Source organism: Kogia breviceps, chromosome 3, assembly GCF_026419965.1.
Source record: "Kogia breviceps isolate mKogBre1 chromosome 3, mKogBre1 haplotype 1, whole genome shotgun sequence".
NCBI classification, from domain to species: domain Eukaryota; kingdom Metazoa; phylum Chordata; class Mammalia; order Artiodactyla; family Physeteridae; genus Kogia; species Kogia breviceps.
This window is the reverse complement of record NC_081312.1, coordinates 9,324,240-9,345,303: the sequence shown is the minus strand read 5'-3', so window position 1 is coordinate 9,345,303 and position 21,064 is coordinate 9,324,240. Positions and strand designations below refer to the sequence as shown.

Sequence of the window (21,064 nt, the reverse complement as noted above, 5' to 3'; positions counted from 1 at the left end):
GAGTTTACAACCACGGGGTCTCTGGTTGCTTCCTGAGGCCAGTTCCTCCCAAGTTTCTCCAAAAACCTGCAGTTGCTGGGCGGTCTTTACTCCTTCCTGAAGTTCCCCTGGATTTTACGGCTCTGGCCTGGTTTTGGAGCGGGGCCTGGGCAGGGCAGGCGGCTTCCCCTCCTGCTCGCTGACCTTGGCCTCTTTCCCTAACGATGTGTCCATTACTTTCTGGCCTGTGGGCGGCTGGCTGGTGGGCCTTCTCGGGACAGGCCTCTTCCCTCCCAGCTCCCCACCTGCTCATATCCTGGTTTATGTCCCCAGGGCAGAGCCTCAGGGCCTGCAGGCTGGATGTTCTGAGGTTTTTATTGGCATCTCCATCAAGATGAGGGCCATGAGGGTCCTTCGGGCCTTCCTGAGCCACTTTATGGGAGTCGGCCTTCCAGACACGCAGGGGGGCAGCGATTTCCAGGGGAATCTGGCTTCTCTGCTGGGCTCACACCCTGTTTCCTCTGTGTTTGGCTTGGCGGTGCTGGGCCTGGCCTGTTTTGATCCCCACCTCGTGTTGGGCCTTTTGAGGCTGCAGGGGGATGAAGTGGCACAGGGTGACCCCCTCCCCACAGCCCAGGGACAAGGACAGGTAGAACAGAAAGAACTCAGGCCCCTCCAGTGCTCCGGGGAAATGCTCTGGAGTTTGAACACATTAAAACACAAATAAAAGCCCCTCCAAACCATCTACACCTTGGGAACCCAAGCTCACCTGTGAGGAGATTGAGTGGCCGGCCTCAATGACTGTCAAGCCCTTTGGGAACCCAAGTGGGAAAAAGAGGCGGGCGGGATTAATATTCTGCAAGGGGATTTAAATTTTAAAACCCCACTGTGAGTTCAGGTCACTCTCAGCTCAGAGCAGCCGAGTGAAGGAAGTGCTGTGGGAGAGACTGCACGTCCCAGAGGCTCCCAAGTAGGCCTTTCTCCATCTGGTGAGGCCCCAAACCAAATGAACAACCAGCCCACTCTTCATAACAGGTTCAAAGTTGGTATTGGGGACCAGACCGCATCCCCTTTAATTCACATGTTGAAATCCCAGCTACCAGGACCTCACAATGTGACTGTATTTGGAGATAGGGCCCTTAAAGAGGTGATGGAGTTAAAATGAGGTCCCAAGGATGTACCCTAATCTAGTCTGGCAGGTGCCCTTATGAGGAGAGGAGATTAGGACACAGACACACACGGGGAGACCATGTGAACACACAGGGTAGGACGGCCGTCTGCAAGCCCAGGTGACAGGCTTCAGAGGAAACCAGCCCTGCCGACACCTTGGTCTTGGACCTCCAGCCTCCAGAACTGTGAGGAAGATAAATTTCTGTTGTTTAAGCTGCCCCAGCAAAACGAAACGAATACAGTTAACAACAAGAAGGAAGTCATCAGGTAGGACTTTATTCCTTGTACTTGACTGAGGTGAGGGGGCAGCGTCTCAGCTGCGTGTGAGAGTGGGAATGCTCGCTGGTCCGTCCAGTGCCCAAGGGGCTGAATTGTACCCGTCCACCCCAGACTTGAGGTTCATCCTGGCTGTCCTTAGCTTTCATCACTCACTCACTTGTGCTTTGGGTTCCCTGAGAGGTGGTCTCTGAGGCTTGGGTGTAAGTGGCTTATTGGGAGGTGGTTCCAGGAAGCACGTGAGGGGATGGGGACAGGAGGAAAGCCCCCCAAATGTGACTTACTGAGTGGTTATTGTTTTAGACAATAGGAGGTCAATCCTGTTGGAGACCCTCTAAGATGCTATTTGGAGGACCCCTGAGAACCGTCCCAGCAAGGGGCAGGAAGCTGGGGTGCTCTTCCAGCCATCCTGTCCCTCATTTGTGGCCCCCTGTGTATCTACCCCAGGGTTACTCCAGCTGCTGGAGAAGGTGGTAAGGCCAGAGATGCAGGAGACCACGGGCGGCAGGAAATGTCTTCCCAGGGGGACTGAATGATGGATGGGGTGCCAACGGCCTCTGCTCACGGACCTCTGCATTCCCTCGGCCTCCCGTGAGCTCACTGACCCTAGGGCCTCTGTTCACACCGCTCAGAACAAAGTCCCGGGTCTCCTAGTCCTCAAGTCTCCTTGCTCCTCACTACGACCGGTTTCTGATCCCTCAGAACCAGCCTCACCCTGGACCTTCTTGGTTCCACACTGGGCCCTTGGAGCTGTCGACATCTGGTCTCTCCAGGACACCCCTGGACACTCCAGAGCACTCTCTCTCTTGGACAGGAGTCCCCTCTTATGCTGAGGACCCTCGCACTTCTGGAGGGTGAGTGACAACCCCCCCATCACTCACCAGCCCTGTGTGACACTTGGTGTCACCCTGAGGCTGTGACGTTTCTCCAGGTTCAGCCCCTCATAGGGATACAGCTTTTCCCTCCCTCCCTCCTCCATCTGTCGAGCGCTTACTATGCAATGGACACTGAGTGCCTGCTTTGTGCCGGCAAGATGGCAGGGGACGCTAAGAGAGTAACTCGGGGTCTCTGCCCTTTGAGGGGTCCCCAGTCTGGTGGCGAGAGCCAGCTTTGCCCCCCTTGCTCTGCAAATATCAGCCATCCCAGCCCAAACCGCTCTGCCTTCTGAAAGTCTAGAGCTGCACTGTCAATTCAGTGGCCTCGAGGGTCACATGTCGGGGGAGGGGGCCGGCGGGTAAATGTTCCAGCTTTGCTTCCTTCAGGCAGAGTCCTGTGGGGTGTTACGTACGGAAGCCTCTCAGAGGGGCCGCTGGAGTTGGGCCCGCACACCTCTAGCAGCCACCTGGACAGGGCTCCCTTGTTTAGGCCCCTCCTCCGTCCTACCCCACTCTCCCCACCGTCTCCTCATCTCTGCTTCCCTGGATCACCTCCCAAGTGAACTGCCTTCACCTAAGTCCATGTCTCAAGCTCTGCCATCAGAGATTCCAAATTAAGACCCCATCTCTCTGTGCCCCGTGCTGGAGTGTGATGGATGGATGGTATGATTCGAGTGTATCTGCTTTGCCAGCTTAGGCAGGGGATTAGGGACCCCAGCTGTGGTCACATGGCTTAGCTGCCTTCTTTAATCTGGCCATTTCAGTAATAAACCTGGTTTTTTAAAAAAACTCCGTCTGTCTGGTTCCTGGACCTATTTCTCAATTGTTTCTGAACACAAAGAGAAAAGAGGTATGATTAATTGGCATTTCCCCAAACCCCAATATTTATACAAATATGACTATCTTTTTACTTTGTTTTTTAAAAATGTTATTGACATATAGTTGACTTACAGTGTTATGTTAATTTCTGCTGTACAGCAAAGTGACTCAGTTATACACATATATATTCTTTCTCATATTCTTTTCCATTATGGTTTATCACCATAATGATTTCCAGTATTTCACCTCCTATCCAATCTTCAAGATATTGAATATAGTTCCCTGTGCTCTACAGTAGGACCTTGTTGTTTATCTATCCTATATATAATAGTTTGCATTTGTTAATGCCAAACTCCCAATCCTTCCTTCGTCTTTACTTTGTTACTTTAAGTCAATTTTACTGAAATACCCTTTTCGTGCAATCAAATATCCTTTTCATGCAATCAAATATACCTTTACTTTGTTACTTTAAATCAATTTTACTGAAATATCCTTTTCATGCAATCAAATATACCTTTACTTTGTTACTTTAAGTCAATTTTACTGAAATATCCTTTTCGTGCAATCAAATATCCTTTTCATGCAATCAAATATACCTTTACTTTGTTACTTTAAATCAATTTTACTGAAATATCCTTTTCATGCAAAATCAAATATTCAGTTTGATGATTTTAACAAAGTAGGTACCTGAGTGATGATGACCCCACTCACGATGGAGAATAGTTCCATCATCCTAGAAAGTTCCCCTCTACCCTATCTCAGTCAAACATTCACACCCACCCCAGCCAGGCAACTTCTGATTGATTTCGATCTCTCTAGAATAGTTTTGCCTACATTGCAGGCTCCTGTGCGTGGAAGCACATAGAGTGCCCTCTCCTTTCACAGGTGTCCATTCCTTTTTACCACTGAGTTGTATTCTATTTTAGAGGACTTTATGAAGTCATGTTTCATTTCTCCAAGGTAAATACCTAGGAGTAGAACTGATGAGACATGTGGTAGGTTTATGTTTAACTTTATGAGAAATTCCCAAACTGTTTTCCAAAAGGGTTGGTCAATTTTACACTCCCAGACCCCCATGGGCGTTCCGGTTCCTCCTTGTCATCTCCAGCCCTTGGTGTTTTCAGAATTTAAAATTTTAGCTGCTCTGGTGGACATGTAGTGGTATCTCATCTCTACTGTACATTCGTATCATCTTTTGTGAAATGGCTGTGAAATTCGTATCTTCTTTTGTCAAATGGCAAATCTTTTGCCTGTTTTTAAAATTAGGTTGTTTGTTTCTTTATGTTTTAAGAGTTTATTTTTTGGATACAAGTCCTTTATCAGGTGGATGGATTGCAAATACTTTCTCCCAGTCTGTGCTCTGCCTTTTCAATTCTTTCATGGAGTCTTCATTGTTGTTGTTGTTTTACAATTAAGAGAAAAAGGCCTCCCCTGGTGGCACAGTGGTTAAGAATCCGCCTGCCAACGCAGGGGACACAGATTCGATCCCTGGTCTGGGAAGATCCTACATGCTGTGGAGCAACTAAGCCCACGTGCCACAACTACTGAGCCTGCGCTCTAGAACCCGCGTGCCACAACTACTGAAGCCCGCGCGCCTAGAGCCCGTGCTCTGCAACAAGAGAAGCCACCGCAATGAGAAGCCCGCACGCCGCAACGAAGAGTAGCCCCCGCTCGCCGCAACTAGAGAAAGCCCGGTGCAGCAATGAAGACCCAACGCAGCCAAAAAATAAATAAATAAATGTTGTTAAAAAAGCTCTATTTTCTTTTTTTTTGCCTTTTGTTTTTTAATTTATTAAATTTTATTGGAGTATAGTTGATTTATAACATTGTGTTAGTTTCAGATGTACAACAAAGTGATTCAGTTATACATATATATATATATTCATTCATTTTCAGATTCTTTGCCCATATAGGTTATTACAGAATATTGAGCATGTTTTAAAGTTTTTAACAGCTTTATTGAGGTATAATTTACATACCATAAAATTCACTTGGTTTTGGTGCACATAAATGGTGTGTGGTTTTTTTTTTTTCCTTTCACTATTCAAAAAGGATGGAAACTATTTAGAGGTTCAATCCAATGTTCTTACCCATACTTTTTTTTTCTAGGGGAGTGGAGGATTGCTAGGTTTTTTAATGTGTGATTTTAATAGAAATATTTGTTCAAAATCATATAAGAAATATATGCTTCTTAAACACAAATGGTGTAGACAAAAATAAGTTAGAGATGCACCCAAGTTCACCTTCAGCCTTTTGGTAGTGACCAAAATATGATATTTGTCTCCAGCTTTGGCTTGGCCTTTGGAAAGTCAAATAGTTGATGCCAGCTTCAGTATCATTTCTGGCATCGCTGAACTTGGGTGTGCCAACAATCATGAGATTGCATCACATCTAATCATCCTAACAACAGCAGTGATATGAACAAGGCATGGCATTCAGATTCATTCATCACTAAACATCCATCTTGAAATATAAACAAGACTTCTTGGTGCAACTTGGTGTGAGAATCTCTTTTGTGCTTTATATGTTGAAATTCTATCAGTCAGTTGAAGTAAAAAACGTGTATTATTGTATACGTGTGCTCCATTAACTATGAGGGTGAAAGTTGTTAATTTTAGGCACAAAAATTATTCTGAACTTTCAAACAGTAAAATAAATAGGAGAGGAGCTGACAATGTGAGTGGTAAGAGAGACTATGTCAGCTAGACAACTTTAGGAAAAACGATATCCTTATACCATTTTTGTGAGCCAAAATATGATAAAACCTACCTTGGTTGAATGCAAACATCTCTTCGGTGAGATGGGGTCCCTCAGTACAGGGACCACAAACATCTCATTAACTGCTGGTTCCCATCAACCGTTTCTGTCAGCACTTCAAATGTCACCATAGCTTTAATAGGAAATTGTAACAATAAAGTTTTTATAGAAAATTATGCATGGCTTTGGCCTCCTCTTTGGCTGAAAAGATTTTTTAAATAGACTTTATTTTTTGGAGCAGTTTTAGGTTCACAGCTAAATTGAGAATGTGGTACAGAAATTTCACTTAAACAACCTGCCCCAGGAGTGTATTTTTACAAGCAGAAGATTTAAACTTAGTAAAATCTGATCAGTTTTTTTCTTTGATGGTTAACACTTTTTATACTGTATCCTAAGAAATCTTTTCTTGCCCCAAGGTCAGAAATATTTTCTTCTATGTTTTTTTTTAGGAGTTTCATGGTTTTAGCTCTTACATTTAGGGCTATGATATATCTGAGTTAGTGCTTGCATGTGGAGATGGGTGTTGCTTCTTGACCTTTTCAGCGGACAGAGCTAGAATATCTATAATATGCAAAAAATGCTCCATCCGTTCACATTGATGTTTCAGATCAAATCAGGACTACAGGGATTTGTTTTGTTTTACTTGACTTAACTTTTCTATCACATCCCTATCTTCTCTCTTCCAAAATGAACACCTTACTTATCAAGGACACAGGGGATGTTAGAATAAAAATATCCCATAATTATTCATTTGTATTATGTTATCACTCAGTATTCATACAACCCCCACCAATTATGATTATTGAAAACAGTTGAAAATCTTTCTACATATGCTTCCCTTTTCTCTTCCCATTGTTTTGTTGTTGTTTTACTGTATCTTCATTGTACACATGGAGAACATATGGCCAATACATCTACAAATTAGTATGTATTTAATGCTCACTGCTGTCCCTCTGCTGATGTCTCTCTATTATTTTGGTCATCTGAGCTCATTCTCTAGCAGATTTCTTAGGAAGGAATCATGAGGAAGATAATTTTCTGACTCCTGCATGTTAATGACAGTTTGTGTCACCTTTATACATGCTATATTTAGAAATTGGTTTTCTTGTATATAAAATCTTTGACACATTTTCTCCTCTTGCTTGTCTTAGCTGAGTTATTACATTTTCTGGCATTGTTTGATATTAAAAAAAAATTGACAGTAATCCAGTTTTCCTTACCTTATAAGTCACATGCTCTTTGTATCTCAGCTCCCAAAGGACTTTTTCTTTTTCCTTAAAGTGGTTTTAATAGATTATGTCTTGGTGTTGGTTGTTCTTGGTCAATGTTCTTAGGTACCCAGTGTGCTCTTTCAGTATGAAGCTTTCAATCTTTTTCTTTCAGGAAAGTGGTCTTGAATTATGGTTTTTAGTATTTCTTCTATTTTCTTGCTTTGGTTTTCTTTTGTAGGGTCTCCCATTATCCGTATATTGTATTTTCTTTGCCTGTTTCCAGTATTTCACCTCCTATCAAATCTTCTTTAATTCTTTCTTCATATTTTAAAAGTTTATCTGCATTTTATCTTCTATTTCTCTTAAGGCATGTTTTTTTATGTTGTTTTCTGTCGTTTCTTCCATTTTTGTCTTCATTTCTAAAATGGTTTTTCCTTCTATTTCCAATTCTTGAGTTCTGTCTCTCTTTTTTTTTTGCTTTTTGAAATATAATTTATATATTTTTGTGTCTTGTATTATATTATTAATGACTTTTAGCTTGTGTGTGTGTGTGTGTGTGTGTGTGTGTGTGTGTGTGTGTGTGTGTTACACGGGCCTCTCACTGTTGTGGCCTCTCCCGTTGCGGAGCACAGGCTCCGGACTCACAGGCTCAGCAGCCATGGCTCACGGGCCCAGCTGCTCTGCGGTATGTGGGATCTTCCCAGACCGGGGCAAGAACCCATGTCCCCTGCATCGACTGGCGGACTCTCAACCACCATGCCACCAGGGAAGCCCTGACTTTTAGCTTTTTAAAAAGTAATAGTAGGTTTCAGTTTTGACCTATTTTCTGAGCATGTCTTTCTTGTATGCTTAATTGTTTGTAGGTATATTGTTCTCCTTATTCTCTTTCTTCTTATATTAACTTGGGATAGGATTTTCCAAGATAATTTTTGATTGCTCATTTTAATGTTAATTTAGTTTCCATGAACTTTTTCAAGGGGCTATGGCTCAGATAACTCTTCTCAATTTGCAGACCATTCTTCTGTTGTTTTCATGTAATATTTTAAAATGTGGTATCCAGGGATTCCCTGGTGGCTCAGTGGTTAAGAATCCACCTGCCAATGCTAGGGGAGACAGGTTCGAGCCCTGGTCCAGGTGATCCCACATGCCGCGGAGCAACTAAACCCGCAAGCCACAGCTACTAAGCCCGTGAGCCACAACTACTGAAGCCCATGCGCCTAGAGCCCATGCTCCACAACAAAGGAAGCCACTGCAATGAGGAGCCTGTGAACCACAGCAAAGAGTAGCCCCCGCTCGCGGCAACTAGAGAAAGCCCACGTGCAGCAACGAAGACTCAACACAGCCCCCCAAAATAAATTAATTTTTTTTAAAATGTGGTATCCAGCTGTCTGAATTTTCTGACTGTTCCTCCCCCAATGTTTATCTTTCTCTTTCCATCACTCTGATTGTTCCAATATTACTGTTTTGATTCCCCTTCTAGCAATTTCTTCTGAGTGCAGATCCCAACCCTATGCTTTTTCTAATACACAACTAGAAATGAATAGATCCCTGACTTTGAACTTTTCCAAGGAATTTCATAGAGTATTTCTGAAGGTGAGATGCCTACATGTAACTGACAAAGAACAAATTGAAGGCAGCGGCTTCCCTGTGTGTGTGATGTTCCTCAAATGAAAAATGAAAAGACAACTAACCCACAGTAGGGAGGCAAGTTTAGCCTACATATGGAAGAGCCAGAGTTTGACTTGGGCTGTCATAGGAAATGAACAACTCCAAGTACTTTCCTTTGGGTGAACGTCTGTTCTGAAGCCCAGATGTACTGGACTTGAATTGTTTAGGGCTTTCCATTGACCTAGCGAGCGAAATGCACTGTGAGTCTAAAATGGTGGCCTAACTGGTTACGATATTTATGATTGTGGCTTAATTCATTTAGTAGGCAAATACTGGGTGAGCCTCTACTGTGGGCAAGCCTTGTTTTGGGAGCTGGGGAATACAGGGACAAACAAGACAGATGGTGTCTGTTCAAGTGAACACTCTCCTCTTCTCCTATGCATAAAATTAAAACTTTATGCATCTCTGTAAAATATTTCCAAGCCCCTAAACTCACATTTTTGCTATTGGGAATAATGACTCATGAGTTTAACCTTGTTGAAACTAGAATCCTAACAGGAGGATATTTGCATTTCTTTCTTCTAAAATGCACATACAAAACCCAAACCAACAGAACAGAATATGGTACTCATGTCTCAGTTTCTGGTTTTAATTTTCTCCTTTGGGGCCCAAATCAGATTTGAGTTTCTAAGGAAGTTTTATCAGTGGTGAAAGTGAAGTGGGGATTTTATATTGCATGGAACTCTCCTGTTTGAAGCCCTTGTTATGAGTGGGTATCATCTTCTGCTTTTGAACAGATGTTTCTATGATCTCCAAACTGACCCATCAGTGAGGCCTGACTCTATCATGAAATGTGATAAGTGAGGCCAAAGGGTCACCTTTATTGTTCAAGGGAAGGCTAAAACTTCACAAGGAAAACATTTATTATCTGAGCACTTGCTGGCAGGATTTACAACTCTTGGGGAAGAGGAGAGGGTCATCAAAGTTCAATATCTTGGTTTCCCTACAATTGGGGAAGCAGAAGACTCCAAAATAGGATTAATTTATCAAATTGTGTTCTCTGGGTGGTTTGTGTCCTGAGTCAATTCAATTCACCCAGCATCAGTCAGCTCCATCCCTGGACTGGGGACCAGGCTGCGTTCTCCTGAGCCAAGACAGTCCCAGCTTCTAAAAGCAGGCCGAAAAGGAAGAGTAAACTCACATTTACTGGTCACTTTCTCTGGACCTGGCCCAGGGCTTCAGCTTGTCTTTACAGCAACCCCAAGGAGGATCACAGGTGAGGGGCCCCGAGGGGTTGTGCAAGATCAAACGTGGTCAAGATTGGACCCGGTCAGTTCTGCCTGTGTCCACGGCTCCTACATAGAAAAGAGGTAGGCAGGGGTAGTGGAAGCTTCATGTTCAGTCCTAGTTGTATGCGAATGTGCTGGGGGAAGGGAACATCTCACAGCAGATCATCTGCTGCTTTAAGGAGTCTGAGCCATCCCACAGTTTTCATTTGATTGAACAGATTGAAGGCTGGGGAGGCACAAGAAAGAGTCTTGACCTGGCAGCGAGCATGGATTGCTCTGTAGCAAAAGGCAGAGGGCAATCTGCTGCTTTTAGAGCGTCGGGGAGCAGGACTCAGTTTCCCTCCTCTGCTTCCACCCGCCTCCATCCCCAGGCCTGGGCGTCTCAGAGCCAGGCTCTGTGTCTCCATCCTGCGCCTCTCCCACAGTAAGTCCGGCCCTGCCCTGGGCCAGTGTGTGTGCCAGGAGGGAGGAGGGTGTATGCTAGGAATTCCAGTGTCCCCTCCAGCCGGACTGCGAGTCTGGCTCTGTGCCTTCAGAGTCCGAACTCAGCCCGGCCCTCCCTCGCTTGGGTTGTGGGAATTACCTCCTAACAGGGCCCAGCTCCACCCCCGCTGTTTCCCATTTGCCCCTCCAACCCTCCCTCCCCAACAGCAGCCACGGGGGCCCTTGTCAAATCCCTGAACTGGCTCAGGCCTGGCATGTGGAATCTGCCCAGGCCGCTCCCTGCAGCCTGCGAGGCCCCGTGCCACCTCCCGCCAGCCTTGCCAAGAACAAATCCTGGAGGCCCGTCACGTGACAGGCACCGTGCGAGGCTCTGAGCTCTCACCACTGAACAGAACCAAGTCCCCGTCTTCCCGGGGCTTACGGTGTAGCGGGAAGAGAAAAGTAGCATCAGACGAGCTCGTAGGGCAGGGGGTGACGTGAGCAATAAAGAAAAGCCCAGCACGTCGGGGGGCTGCCGTGTGAGGGCGGAGTGCTGTGTGAGAAGGGGTGGCAGAAAAGCTGCGAGGACAAGGAGACAGTGGGGCAGAGGCCTGAGGGAGGGGAGGCCCCAGGTCCCAGGCTTTCTGCTCTTCCTCACGTCTGCTAAGCTACGACCCCTTCCGGCTCCTTCCCGCCCAGGCCTCTGCACACCTACAGCCCACGTCTAGTCTAGCAGTGGTTACTTGACCCCTACCTGCCCACCCACCTGTCTTAGCAGAAGAGGTGTCCCTCTTCTATTCCGGGGCCAATCGCCCCCTCTGTGCTCTGGATCTGTCCCCAGAAAGCAAATCAGCCAGCGTCTCTGCTCCACGGTACCTAAGATGGCAGTGCGGGCAAAAGCCTAGCACAGGAGGGGAGGCGGCGGCTCTGGGAAGGACACGTAGAGCGGGAGGCCTCACTGGATGATCAGCAGGCGTTTTTGAAAAGCTCCCCTTCCTGAGATTTACACCAAACACCCCCAGGCAAGCCCAACCCCGCAGGCCCCTTGGGCCACCCAACCCTTCTTCCTTAGACCTCCGGGGGTGTCCTGGGCCTAGAGACCTCCCTGATGGATATCCTTCCTGTCTACCAGCCCCACTGGGTGGAGCAAGACTTTCTCGTGGTGGACGGCAGAGCCTCAGCTCAAACTGCTTAAAGTCAAAAGGAAGACGTATTGGCTTGTGTAACAGGGTCCATGAACAGGGCTGGCCTAGGGACTAAAATAATGTCCCTTCATGGGGCCTCCATTTCCCCCTACCTCTCTCTTTGGGACACACACACACACACACACCTGTGTGCTTCTCCTTGTATGGAACCTAGTTTTTCCAGGAGAGCTGTTCCACCCGGTCGGAGGAACGGGGTCGTGGCTGCAGAGGACTCCAGGTGAGAGCCACCCCAGCTCGCCATCTCGAGGTAAAGGAGGCCTTTTCCCTCCCAGCCTTTGTATGGAGAATCCCAGCTGGGGACTGGTCAAACTGGGTCTCCTGCATTTCTTGTAGCATTACCCCAGGATGGCCAGAGACATGGGAGGCACAGATTGCCCAGGCCTGGGTCACGTGCCCACCAGGAGCTGGTTGGCAGCTGTGCTAGAATCACGTGCCTGGAGGACAGAGCAGTTCAAAGAAGAATGATCCTATTTTAAGAAGACGTGGGGTGGGGGGACTTCCCTGGTGGCACAGTGGTTAGGAATTCGCCTGCCAGTGCAGGGGACACGGGTTCGAGCGCCGGTCTGGGAAGATCCCACATGCCGTGGAGCAGCTAAGCCCGTGTGCCACAACTACTGAGCCCACGTGCCACAACTACTGAGCCCACACACCTAGAGCCCGTGCTCCACAACGAGAAGCCACCACAATGAGAAGCCCTCGCACCGCAAAAAAGAGGAGGCCGTGCTTACTGCAACTAGAGAAAGCCCGTGTGCAGCAAGGAAGACCCAATGCAGCCAAAAATAAATAAATTAAATAAATAAATTTTAAAAAAAAAGAAGACGTGGGAAGGGATGCTAGGCGAATAAAAATAGCAGCTGACCTCCTTGCCACCTCTTCTGTGGGTGGAGGTTGGCAGGGCTCCTGGGTTTTCAGAGGTATTTATTCCCCCTCCTCATCTTTCTAGTCTAGCTGTACTTGATCTGGCAGGTTCTTTTTCTATCTTACTGTCCGGTGAGTGTTCTGGTACCACCGTGAAAGGTGCCAGAGTATAAATACATGCAGAAGTGCAATAGTAGACATTGCTGATTGGATTTCTCACTTGGGGTCCACATGGCCTCCCTTCAGTCTGGCCTGGGAATACACATATCTCCCCACCTCTGTCTTCCTTTTTCTGAAGGTGGTTGAGTCCAGATTCCATAAATATTAATTCAGCACCTACTAGATGCCGGGAGCTTTCACATCTAAGCCCTGGTTATAGCAGAGGGAACAAGGCTGAGAGGTGAATGCCGTTGTCTTAGTGTCTTGGGGCTGCTGTCACAAAGTACCACACATGGGGGTGGATTAAAAGAACAGAAATATATTCTCATAGAGCTCAGAAGGCCAGAAGTTCAAAATCAGGGTGTTGGCAGCGCTGGTTTCTACAGAGGGCTGCGAGGCAGAATCCGTTCTCTGCCTCTCTCCAAGCTTCTGGGAGTTTCCAGCATCCCTTGGCGTCCCTCAGCTTGTAGATGCCCGACTCCAACCTCTGCCTCCATCATCAATGGCCATCTTCTTGTGTGTTCTCACATCGTCTTCTTATAGACACCAGGCACACTGGCTGAAGAATACATCCTACCCCATCATGAATGCATCTTAACTAATTACATCTGCCATGACCCTATTTCCAAAAAAAGGTCACATTCTGAGGTACGGAGGGTTAGGACTTCAACATGTATTTTAGGGGGCGGCATGATTTAACTCCTAAAACCCACTGAGTAGTGAAGCCAGCCTCACACCCAGTTCTGACTGCAGAGCACATGCTCTTTCGGCCTGAAGATGCTAGTAATGACAGCTGGCATTTTCAGGGTGCTGCTCTGTGTAGGTGATTCCTTATCTTTTGCCATTTTAAAATCACAACAGCCCTACCAGGTAGGCATGGGTCCATTTTCCAGGTGAGGAAGTTAAGGCATGGAGAGCCTAAATGACCCAGGTCACACAACTTCTTAGGAGCAGAGCTGCGATTTGAGCTCATGGGCCTGGCTCCACCATGCCGAGATAAGGGGCACAATATAAAAATTTGTAAAGTGCCCTGGGAAGCCTGGGTGGATAAAGGCCTCGGCCATCTGCAGATGGTTGCGGTGGGGCTGGCAGAGGGAAAATATCTTGAAATCCTTCCTGGAGAAAGTGACTTTTTTTTTTTTGCGGTACACGGGCCTCTCACCGCTGTGGCCTCTCCCGTTGCGGAGCGCAGGCTCTGGACGCGCAGGCTCAGCGGCCATGGCTCACGGGCCCAGCCGCTCCGCGGCACGTGGATCCTCCCGGACCGGGGCACGAACCCGCGTCCCCTGCATCGGCAGGCGGACTCTCAACCACTGCGCCACCAGGGAAGCCGAGGAAGTGACATTTTAACTGGTTCCAGAGAACGGGTCAGATTCTGCTGTGCAGAGATGGCAGAGAAGGACGTTTTGGACCAGGCAATGAACACAAGCAAGATGTAAAGGCAGGAGAGTATTTGGGGGAGCGAAGGGGGACCTCTGGCTCGCTAGTCCAGAGCCCAGATATTCCCATGAGTATAAAAGGGAAGAGGGTCTCTTTAATGGGGATGAGAATGGAGTGTCCGTGTCTACCGCCAGGTCCTCCCTATTCTCATGGAAATCCACTTCCGAAGCTGCTTTCCACCCCAAAGCAGTGGAATCCCCAACAAACGGGGCCAGCTGAGGGGGCCCATTGCCCTCTCCTTCCCCCGTTCCCACCGTAACCCCACCCAAGCCCAGAAACCAGAGACCTGTGGAGCGGCCAGTTCGGGCTCCATCTCCAGAAGGCCGAGCTGAGATCTATTCTTACTCCCTGGAGAGAAAAGGTTTCCAGTGTGTTTATCCCGTTGCCATGGGTCTGCCTTCTGCGTCAGGCGCTCTGTCTGTCAGACAGGACAACTGAATAATATTTTTATTTTGAGGCATGGGTCACCGAGTCTTTTCACTCCACAGCCGGCTTCGCCCCCGCACCAGAACTGCAGGGAACTGGGCCCCTGGATGCCTGGGAAGCGAGCGGCGAGGGCAGCGCGCAGAGTGGGTGGCCGCTCTGCCTTGAGCCAGACACTGTGTCCTGGAGGGAGAAGACCCCGTCCTGGAGGGGGGTCTTTTCTGCGTCGGGGCAGAGCCTGGTGACTGCAGCGGCTCTTGCCAAGACCTGGGAGCAGCCGGGCCCGTGTGGCAAGGTTGGCTCTGGGGGAGGGCAGGTGGGCTGGGAGGGGACCCACCGTGGGTGGTGAGAGGATATCCACGTGATCCGTGGCGTGCGATGGGGGTGACGGGGGGCAGGTGGCCATAAGTGGAGGCAGGAAAAGCGCTCTCAGGGGTCTAATCAAAGGGACCGAGACAAGTCAGGCAGGAGCAGAGTTCCACGCCCTTGGCGCTGTTAACATTCAAGGCTGGCTCATTCTTTGTTGCGGGCCGCTGTCCTGTGCGTGGCGGAGCGTTTAGCAGCATCCCTGCCCTCCACGCACTAGATGCCGATAATAGTCCATAATACAGCGGCCCCAGTTGTGACAACTAAAAATGTCTCCAGACGGATATTGCCAAATGCTCCCAGGGCCGGGAGGGGCTAAATTGTCCCTGGTTGAGGCTCGGGGGACCCGGAGACTGAACGGGTTTGGGATCTACGGGGCAGAGCCAGATGCCGCAGAGTCAACACAGATCCAATTACTGGAACAAGCGGCGGCTCCTCAGCTTGCCCCACACTGGTTAAGACCTCTGGTGGCAAATGACAGAAGTCAATTCTGGCTAACGTTCCCCCAAAAGGCAACATATAGGAGGGATAGAGTAGAGGTGGAGGAACATTCCTTTAAAACAAGAAAGGGCTAGAAGATCTACCTTAGAAATGAGCAGGAACCAAGGCAGCCTCAGTTTTGTGATCTGTATAATGGGAATAGTAACAGTGCCTGCCTCCCAGAGGCGTTGTGGGGATGGACTGAGTTAATACACGTACCTGACGGTATGATGAGCACAGTGAAAGAATTGGCTCTTCTATTACTGCCGTTGGTTTCTCTTTGTCACTTCCCTATTCGTGACCTGGCCATTGTCTTTCTTTCCATTTCTATTTCTTGTCATCTTCTTGCCCCCCAAACGCCAGCCACCCCAAGGCAACGTCCCATCTCTCAAAGGCTAAACCATTTCAAATTTCCACCCAGCTGAAGAAACTCCCATGGAATTTGTTTCACGGTTCTGTTGCTGTCTTTCAAGTGTTTAGATGGAGGAGACAGGTCCCTTGAAATAGCAGGTTCCCCAGAAATAGTTATCAGAGGAGGGGTTGAGTGTTAAACGCTAGAGAGCTTTCCCGAGAAACGATCTGTCGCCTACAGCCATTTCATGGGCAGGTCAGGAAAAGCATCCCAGGCGGGCAAGACGCAGCCCTCCTGTGCCGGACAGAGATGGGTGTCGTGCAAGGTGGCTGCCTCTCTTCTGCCCTGAACTTAGAAGAGGGAAAATCTCGGCAGAGGGTTCTAAGTGATGGAGAGAACAGTTCAAAGTATTCCCGGAAACTTGCTGTTAGGGCAGGGATGAGGGGCAGCCAATGGTAGGAGGAAACCGTGCCACCAGCTCTTCTCACCTCAGGCAGTGGGGGCTGTCTTCTCGAAGGGTCTTTCATAGCAAAGAGGTGAGAGTGTTAACCTCGGAGCCATTGGTGGTGTCAGAAGGCTGTAGACAGGTACCTGGCACTTCTCATCGCCTGGAAGCACGTAGGTGAGGATAAAATAGTAAAAGGCTTCTTCTCTTCAGGGAGGATTGGGAAGCCAATCTTGGAGGGAGGGCACAGCTGCCTTCAGTTAGGGAGGCACTGGACGTGGACCCAAGTGCTGTGTCTGTGTTAAGCCTACTTCACATTGAACTTGGACTCCAAATTGTTATGCAAAGAGTAGTCACTGTAGGTTATTAAATATTTATGCTTTTATTTAACAGCAATTTCCAGTTCAGTAACAAAAGCCAACTTCATCAATCCCCTGACACTTCTTACCTCAGTCCAGAGCAGGCCCAGCTTCAGGGGGACCCAGAACAACATTTATCCCTGGTCCCCGGGGGTGGCCCCCAGAATGTCAGGCAGAGGGCGGGGCTGCACGGCGCCACCCCACGGTGGTGTGTGCAGACTGATGGAGAGCCTGCCTTTGACTGTCATGACACTGGCGTTCAAGTTCTGGCTCCACCTCAAACTTGCAAAAGTCACCTCTCTGAGCCTCACTTCCCTCGTCTGTAAAATGGGCATGAGAATCTCTGCCTTGTGGGGAGGCTGTGAAGCTGAAATGAGATAATGAGTGTTACTGGTTCCCAGACATCAGGGTGCACAAAGGGAGAAGCAAAGGGAGAGATGGTTAAAATGCAGGGTTTTGTCTGTTTGTTTGTTTTCTCATTAAATAAAACTCAACTGGGGCTTGGGGACATTCTGACAAGCTTCTAGGTGATTATCACCCAGGTGTGTCAGTAAGAAACACTGATGCTTAAAAACGATTTAGTACCGAGCCCAGCATAAGTCCTCAGTACACGTCACTGGTAGTTGTTGCAATTATTATTCTGTACCATCTAGCACAATAATGGAATGTGACAAACTATCTCCCAATTCCAGCTGCTCAGAACAATAAGCATTTATATAGTTGGTGAATAGGTGGGGTCAGTGACTTAGACTGGGCTCAGCTGGCTGGTCCTTCTAGTTTGGGCTAGGCTCACTCACAGGCCCAGTGTCAGCTGACTGTCAGCTGGAACCACGCGGGACCCCGGCCGCAGACTCTCATCCTCCAGCTGGCTAGCCTAGGCATGTTCCCGCGGAGACAGCAGAGGTTCACGTACCTCAGGCCTCTGCTTACCATCGCGTCTGCTACCATCCCAGTGGTCAAAACAAGTCACCTGGCCAAGCTGAGAACCAAGGCATGGACAGCAACCCAGCCAGAGTGGGAGTGTGGGAGGGTCCTGATATGTGACATGCCCGAGGGAGAGGATAGAGGGCGAGTGATGATTCAAGACACTCGATCCTGGGCTTCCCTGGTGGCACAGTGGTTGAGAGTCCGCCTGCCGATGCAGGGGTCACGGGTTCGTGCCCTGGTCCGGGAAGATCCCACATGCCGCGGAGCAACTAAGCCCGTGAGCCATGGCCGCTAGGCCTGCGCGTCCGGAGCCTGTGCTCCGCAACGGGAGAGGCCACAGCAGTGAGAGGCCCGCATACCGCAAAAAAAAAAAAAAAAAAAAAAAAAGACACTCGATCCATCTATAGCGAGTATTGTTTTAGAAAATAACAGAACTGCACCTTCTTTGTCTACCGGATTTGTTTCAATGATCATGCATTACATTTTTGATCAGAGGGGAAAAAAAAGTGTTATTTCCACTTTGAAACAGGAAACGAGAGAGGATTATTTTGAGGATTAAAGGTGATTTAAATATGTCAGCGCATGAGGGAATGCATTGTAAACTTCAGGGAGTGTGGAAGGATGGTTTGCCCAGAAAGAAGCCCTCCCCCCGGCAGAGTATGAAGAGTTCTTTTCTCCATCAGGCCTGCGAGCTGCTCTGGACCAGGCTAAGATGCTCAGGCATCACCCGTGACATGAGGAGAAGAGAATAAGGCGCCCCCTCCCCCTTCTGTAGCCCCGGAGCTCCCATGGCTCTAGTCTCAGGCAGCAATGCTTACTCACCCTCAGGGCTTCTCTTTTTCTTCCCTTTATCCATGTCTTATCAATTATGCGTGTACTCATGTCCCCCACTAGGCTGAGTGCTCCTTGGAGGACAGCGCGTCCCCAAAGTGGTAACAATAAAAACAAGAGAAACTATTTCTTGAGCACTTGCTACGCGTCAGGCATTGTGCTTTTTATATATTAGCGCACTTAACGCTCCTGCGAGGTTGTGATTCACTTTCCTATGGCTGCTGTAACAAACTACCACATACTTGGTGGCTTTAAATAAGACAGATATTTTTTATCTTAATAGTTAGCTTAATAATCTTACTAAAATTGAAAGTAAGTTTGAAAATTGGGCTAAAATCAAGGTGTCAGCAGGGCTGTGTTCCTTCTGAAGGCTCTAGAGGAGAATCAATTCCTTTCCTTTTCTAGCTTCTAGAGGTCATGTGCATCCGGCTTGTGGGTCCAGCATGGGGAGAAAAGCCTGGCTGGCTGGAGGGATGGATGGATGGACACACAGAAAGTCTTTCGTCTCCTCAAAGTCTCACCTCCAAGGCTGAAGCAATTGCAAAGTTTCTCTCGTCCCCACCCCCATTTCTACAGATGTCATTGTGTTCTACCTTGTCAGCATAGGGAGGCTTCCCACTCAGCTTTGTGGGTGAGAGTCCATCCTCTTCCCAAACCTCCTGAAGAACCAGTCCTCTTCAGTTATGGGAAAATAACTACATTGCTTAATCACCAGTGATGTCAGTCAAGGAACCTTAAAGAGATTAGTTCTGCTTTTATTTGTTGGGACAATGGAGAGCATGAAATATCTAACAGCATCGTAATGTGGAACAGATGGGAAAGATACTGCCTTTCAGGGCCTCCCTGTGTCTCCCACCTTCCACCAACAGCCAAAACCAGGAGGCCATTTAGGACAATTTATGGGCTGGAAGGCAGCCAAGGGATCGCTTGCCCAGGGGCCTCTGGTACCCGCCCAGCCCTGATAACGCCTACAGGGATATTCACTGAAGAGGATCAAGTTACAATCCTCTGAGCACTGGAAATGCACAGTGCATCCAGATGCGACTTTGGGTTCAAGTCCTTGCTAGCTTTCTGCTAGTTATCAAAGAGTGTTTTCCCACTAGTGCTGCCTATGTCAGGGAATTTCCACCCAAAAAACCCCAAAGCTTGAAAAATCACCAAGGAGTAAATTTCAATTTTGTTATGTGCTGTGCAACCTCGGGCAAATTTGTAACCTCTCTGAGCCTGTGTCTTCTGTCACAAAAAAACGAGAGAGGAGCTAGCTGGAAGAGCCATTGTAAAGCTTGAGTGAAATAATGTATGTAAAAGCTTGGTGATAGGCACGTAGTAGGTGTTCAAATTGATCTCAGGCCAAGTGGATGAGGGACCAGGTTTAAAACAATGGGTCCACTGAGAAACGTATCACGTGCACATGCTCTGCGGATCTGCATTCCACACAGACTCTTAGAAGTTTTGAACTAAAAGGAATCTTTGGGACTATTTAGACCAAAGGATGCAAAGTGAAGTCTTGGGGCCACATCCAGATGAAAGACACACACGCACGCGCGCACACACACACACACACACACACACACACAGTTTGCACAGGTATTTTTTAAGTATTCAGATTAATTGTCACTTAAAAATTGTATTTCTCTTTAAACATTAAAATCTGAAATCTTGAATGATCTCGAAACTGTCAGACTCAGGGACCCAAAGTTTGCATACCCACATGACAACAAGCGGACAGCGTCCCCAAAACCTTCCTTCACGATATTTTTTGCACTTTGTTTAGTCCCTCACTTGGGCTTCCTGTCTGGATTCTGCACGCGCGTGAGTTTATGAGGCCAGATTGAGGGCAATCCCTTCACTTTTACAGGCAAAGAAACTAAGGCTTAAGAAAAGGATGCAAATACGAGTCCCCCCATCCCCTCCCATAACCAACCTCCCTCACCCCTGCCATGGTACACCTCCGCACGAGATCTCGGAGCTCATTGTTTAATTACACCCTCAGAGCCCTTCTTAACACAGTGCTTTGGGCAGTCGTTCAAGTAACCTACCAGATACCTCTGGGCTAAGAGATTTTGTCCAAGACTCTCCAGTTCTGCCCTATTAACCTTAAGGTCTTGTTCTTTCTTCTACACCCAATAAATAGTCTTCGGGGTTAGACACAATAATACCTTTGACGTCTTTCGGAAGAACCAAATAACGTGTGTAAAAGTGTCAAGCCAAATGTGACTATTTCATTTTCATTTTATTAAGCCTGGTATGCGTGACCCATCAAACAAAGGCCTCCCTCCCTCACTTCCCCAACTCCTGCGTCAATTGGGGTTTTGACACAGGTTAAAATATAACTTGTAGGAGGTTTTCTAGCAACCTGACGGCACGTTTTGTGTTTGGCCCCTTGAGCCTTTGGTCGGGGTTGGACATACCTCTCAGCAAAATCATGAGTGTAAGATGTTTCTTTCATTAAATGCAATCTCTTTCTTTACAGCCCCTGCGTTTCTGACCCCCTCCCCGACCCCAGCAGGCAGGCAGGTGGGCACTCACGGGGTCCAACCCTCCGGCCTTGCCCACCAAATCGCTCCGTAACCCACGCAGCAGTGTTTTTCTTTTCAAGCCCAGCTTTGAAAAAAGAGACAGAAGTCCATTCGTTCTCTTTTTCTTGCCGAGCATAATCCCCAAATTATGCACAATATCCGGAACAGAGAAATGACCCCAAATTTAATTTTCTGGTTTCTCGAAGAGCTGACTTAATTGGGCTGAGAGTCAAGGAGGGCTCCCCGCAGGGATGTGCCCCAGAACTGCAGTGGGGTTCCCACTTGAACGACCC

At 47.9% G+C, this 21,064-nt stretch overlaps 1 protein-coding gene across 1 annotated transcript in view; it reads right to left on the bottom strand.

Annotated features, from left to right (window-relative positions):
- Positions 1-16,662: 16,662 nt before the first annotated feature.
- Positions 16,663-21,064, bottom strand: part of SYNE3 (spectrin repeat containing nuclear envelope family member 3) — a 105,683-nt gene continuing 101,281 nt past the window's right edge. Inside the window, exon 18 of the mRNA XM_067027816.1 lies at positions 16,663-16,861. Within this exon, the coding sequence (XP_066883917.1) occupies positions 16,802-16,861 (60 nt within the window). The 3' untranslated portion in view covers positions 16,663-16,801. The remainder of the gene's footprint in view (positions 16,862-21,064) is intronic.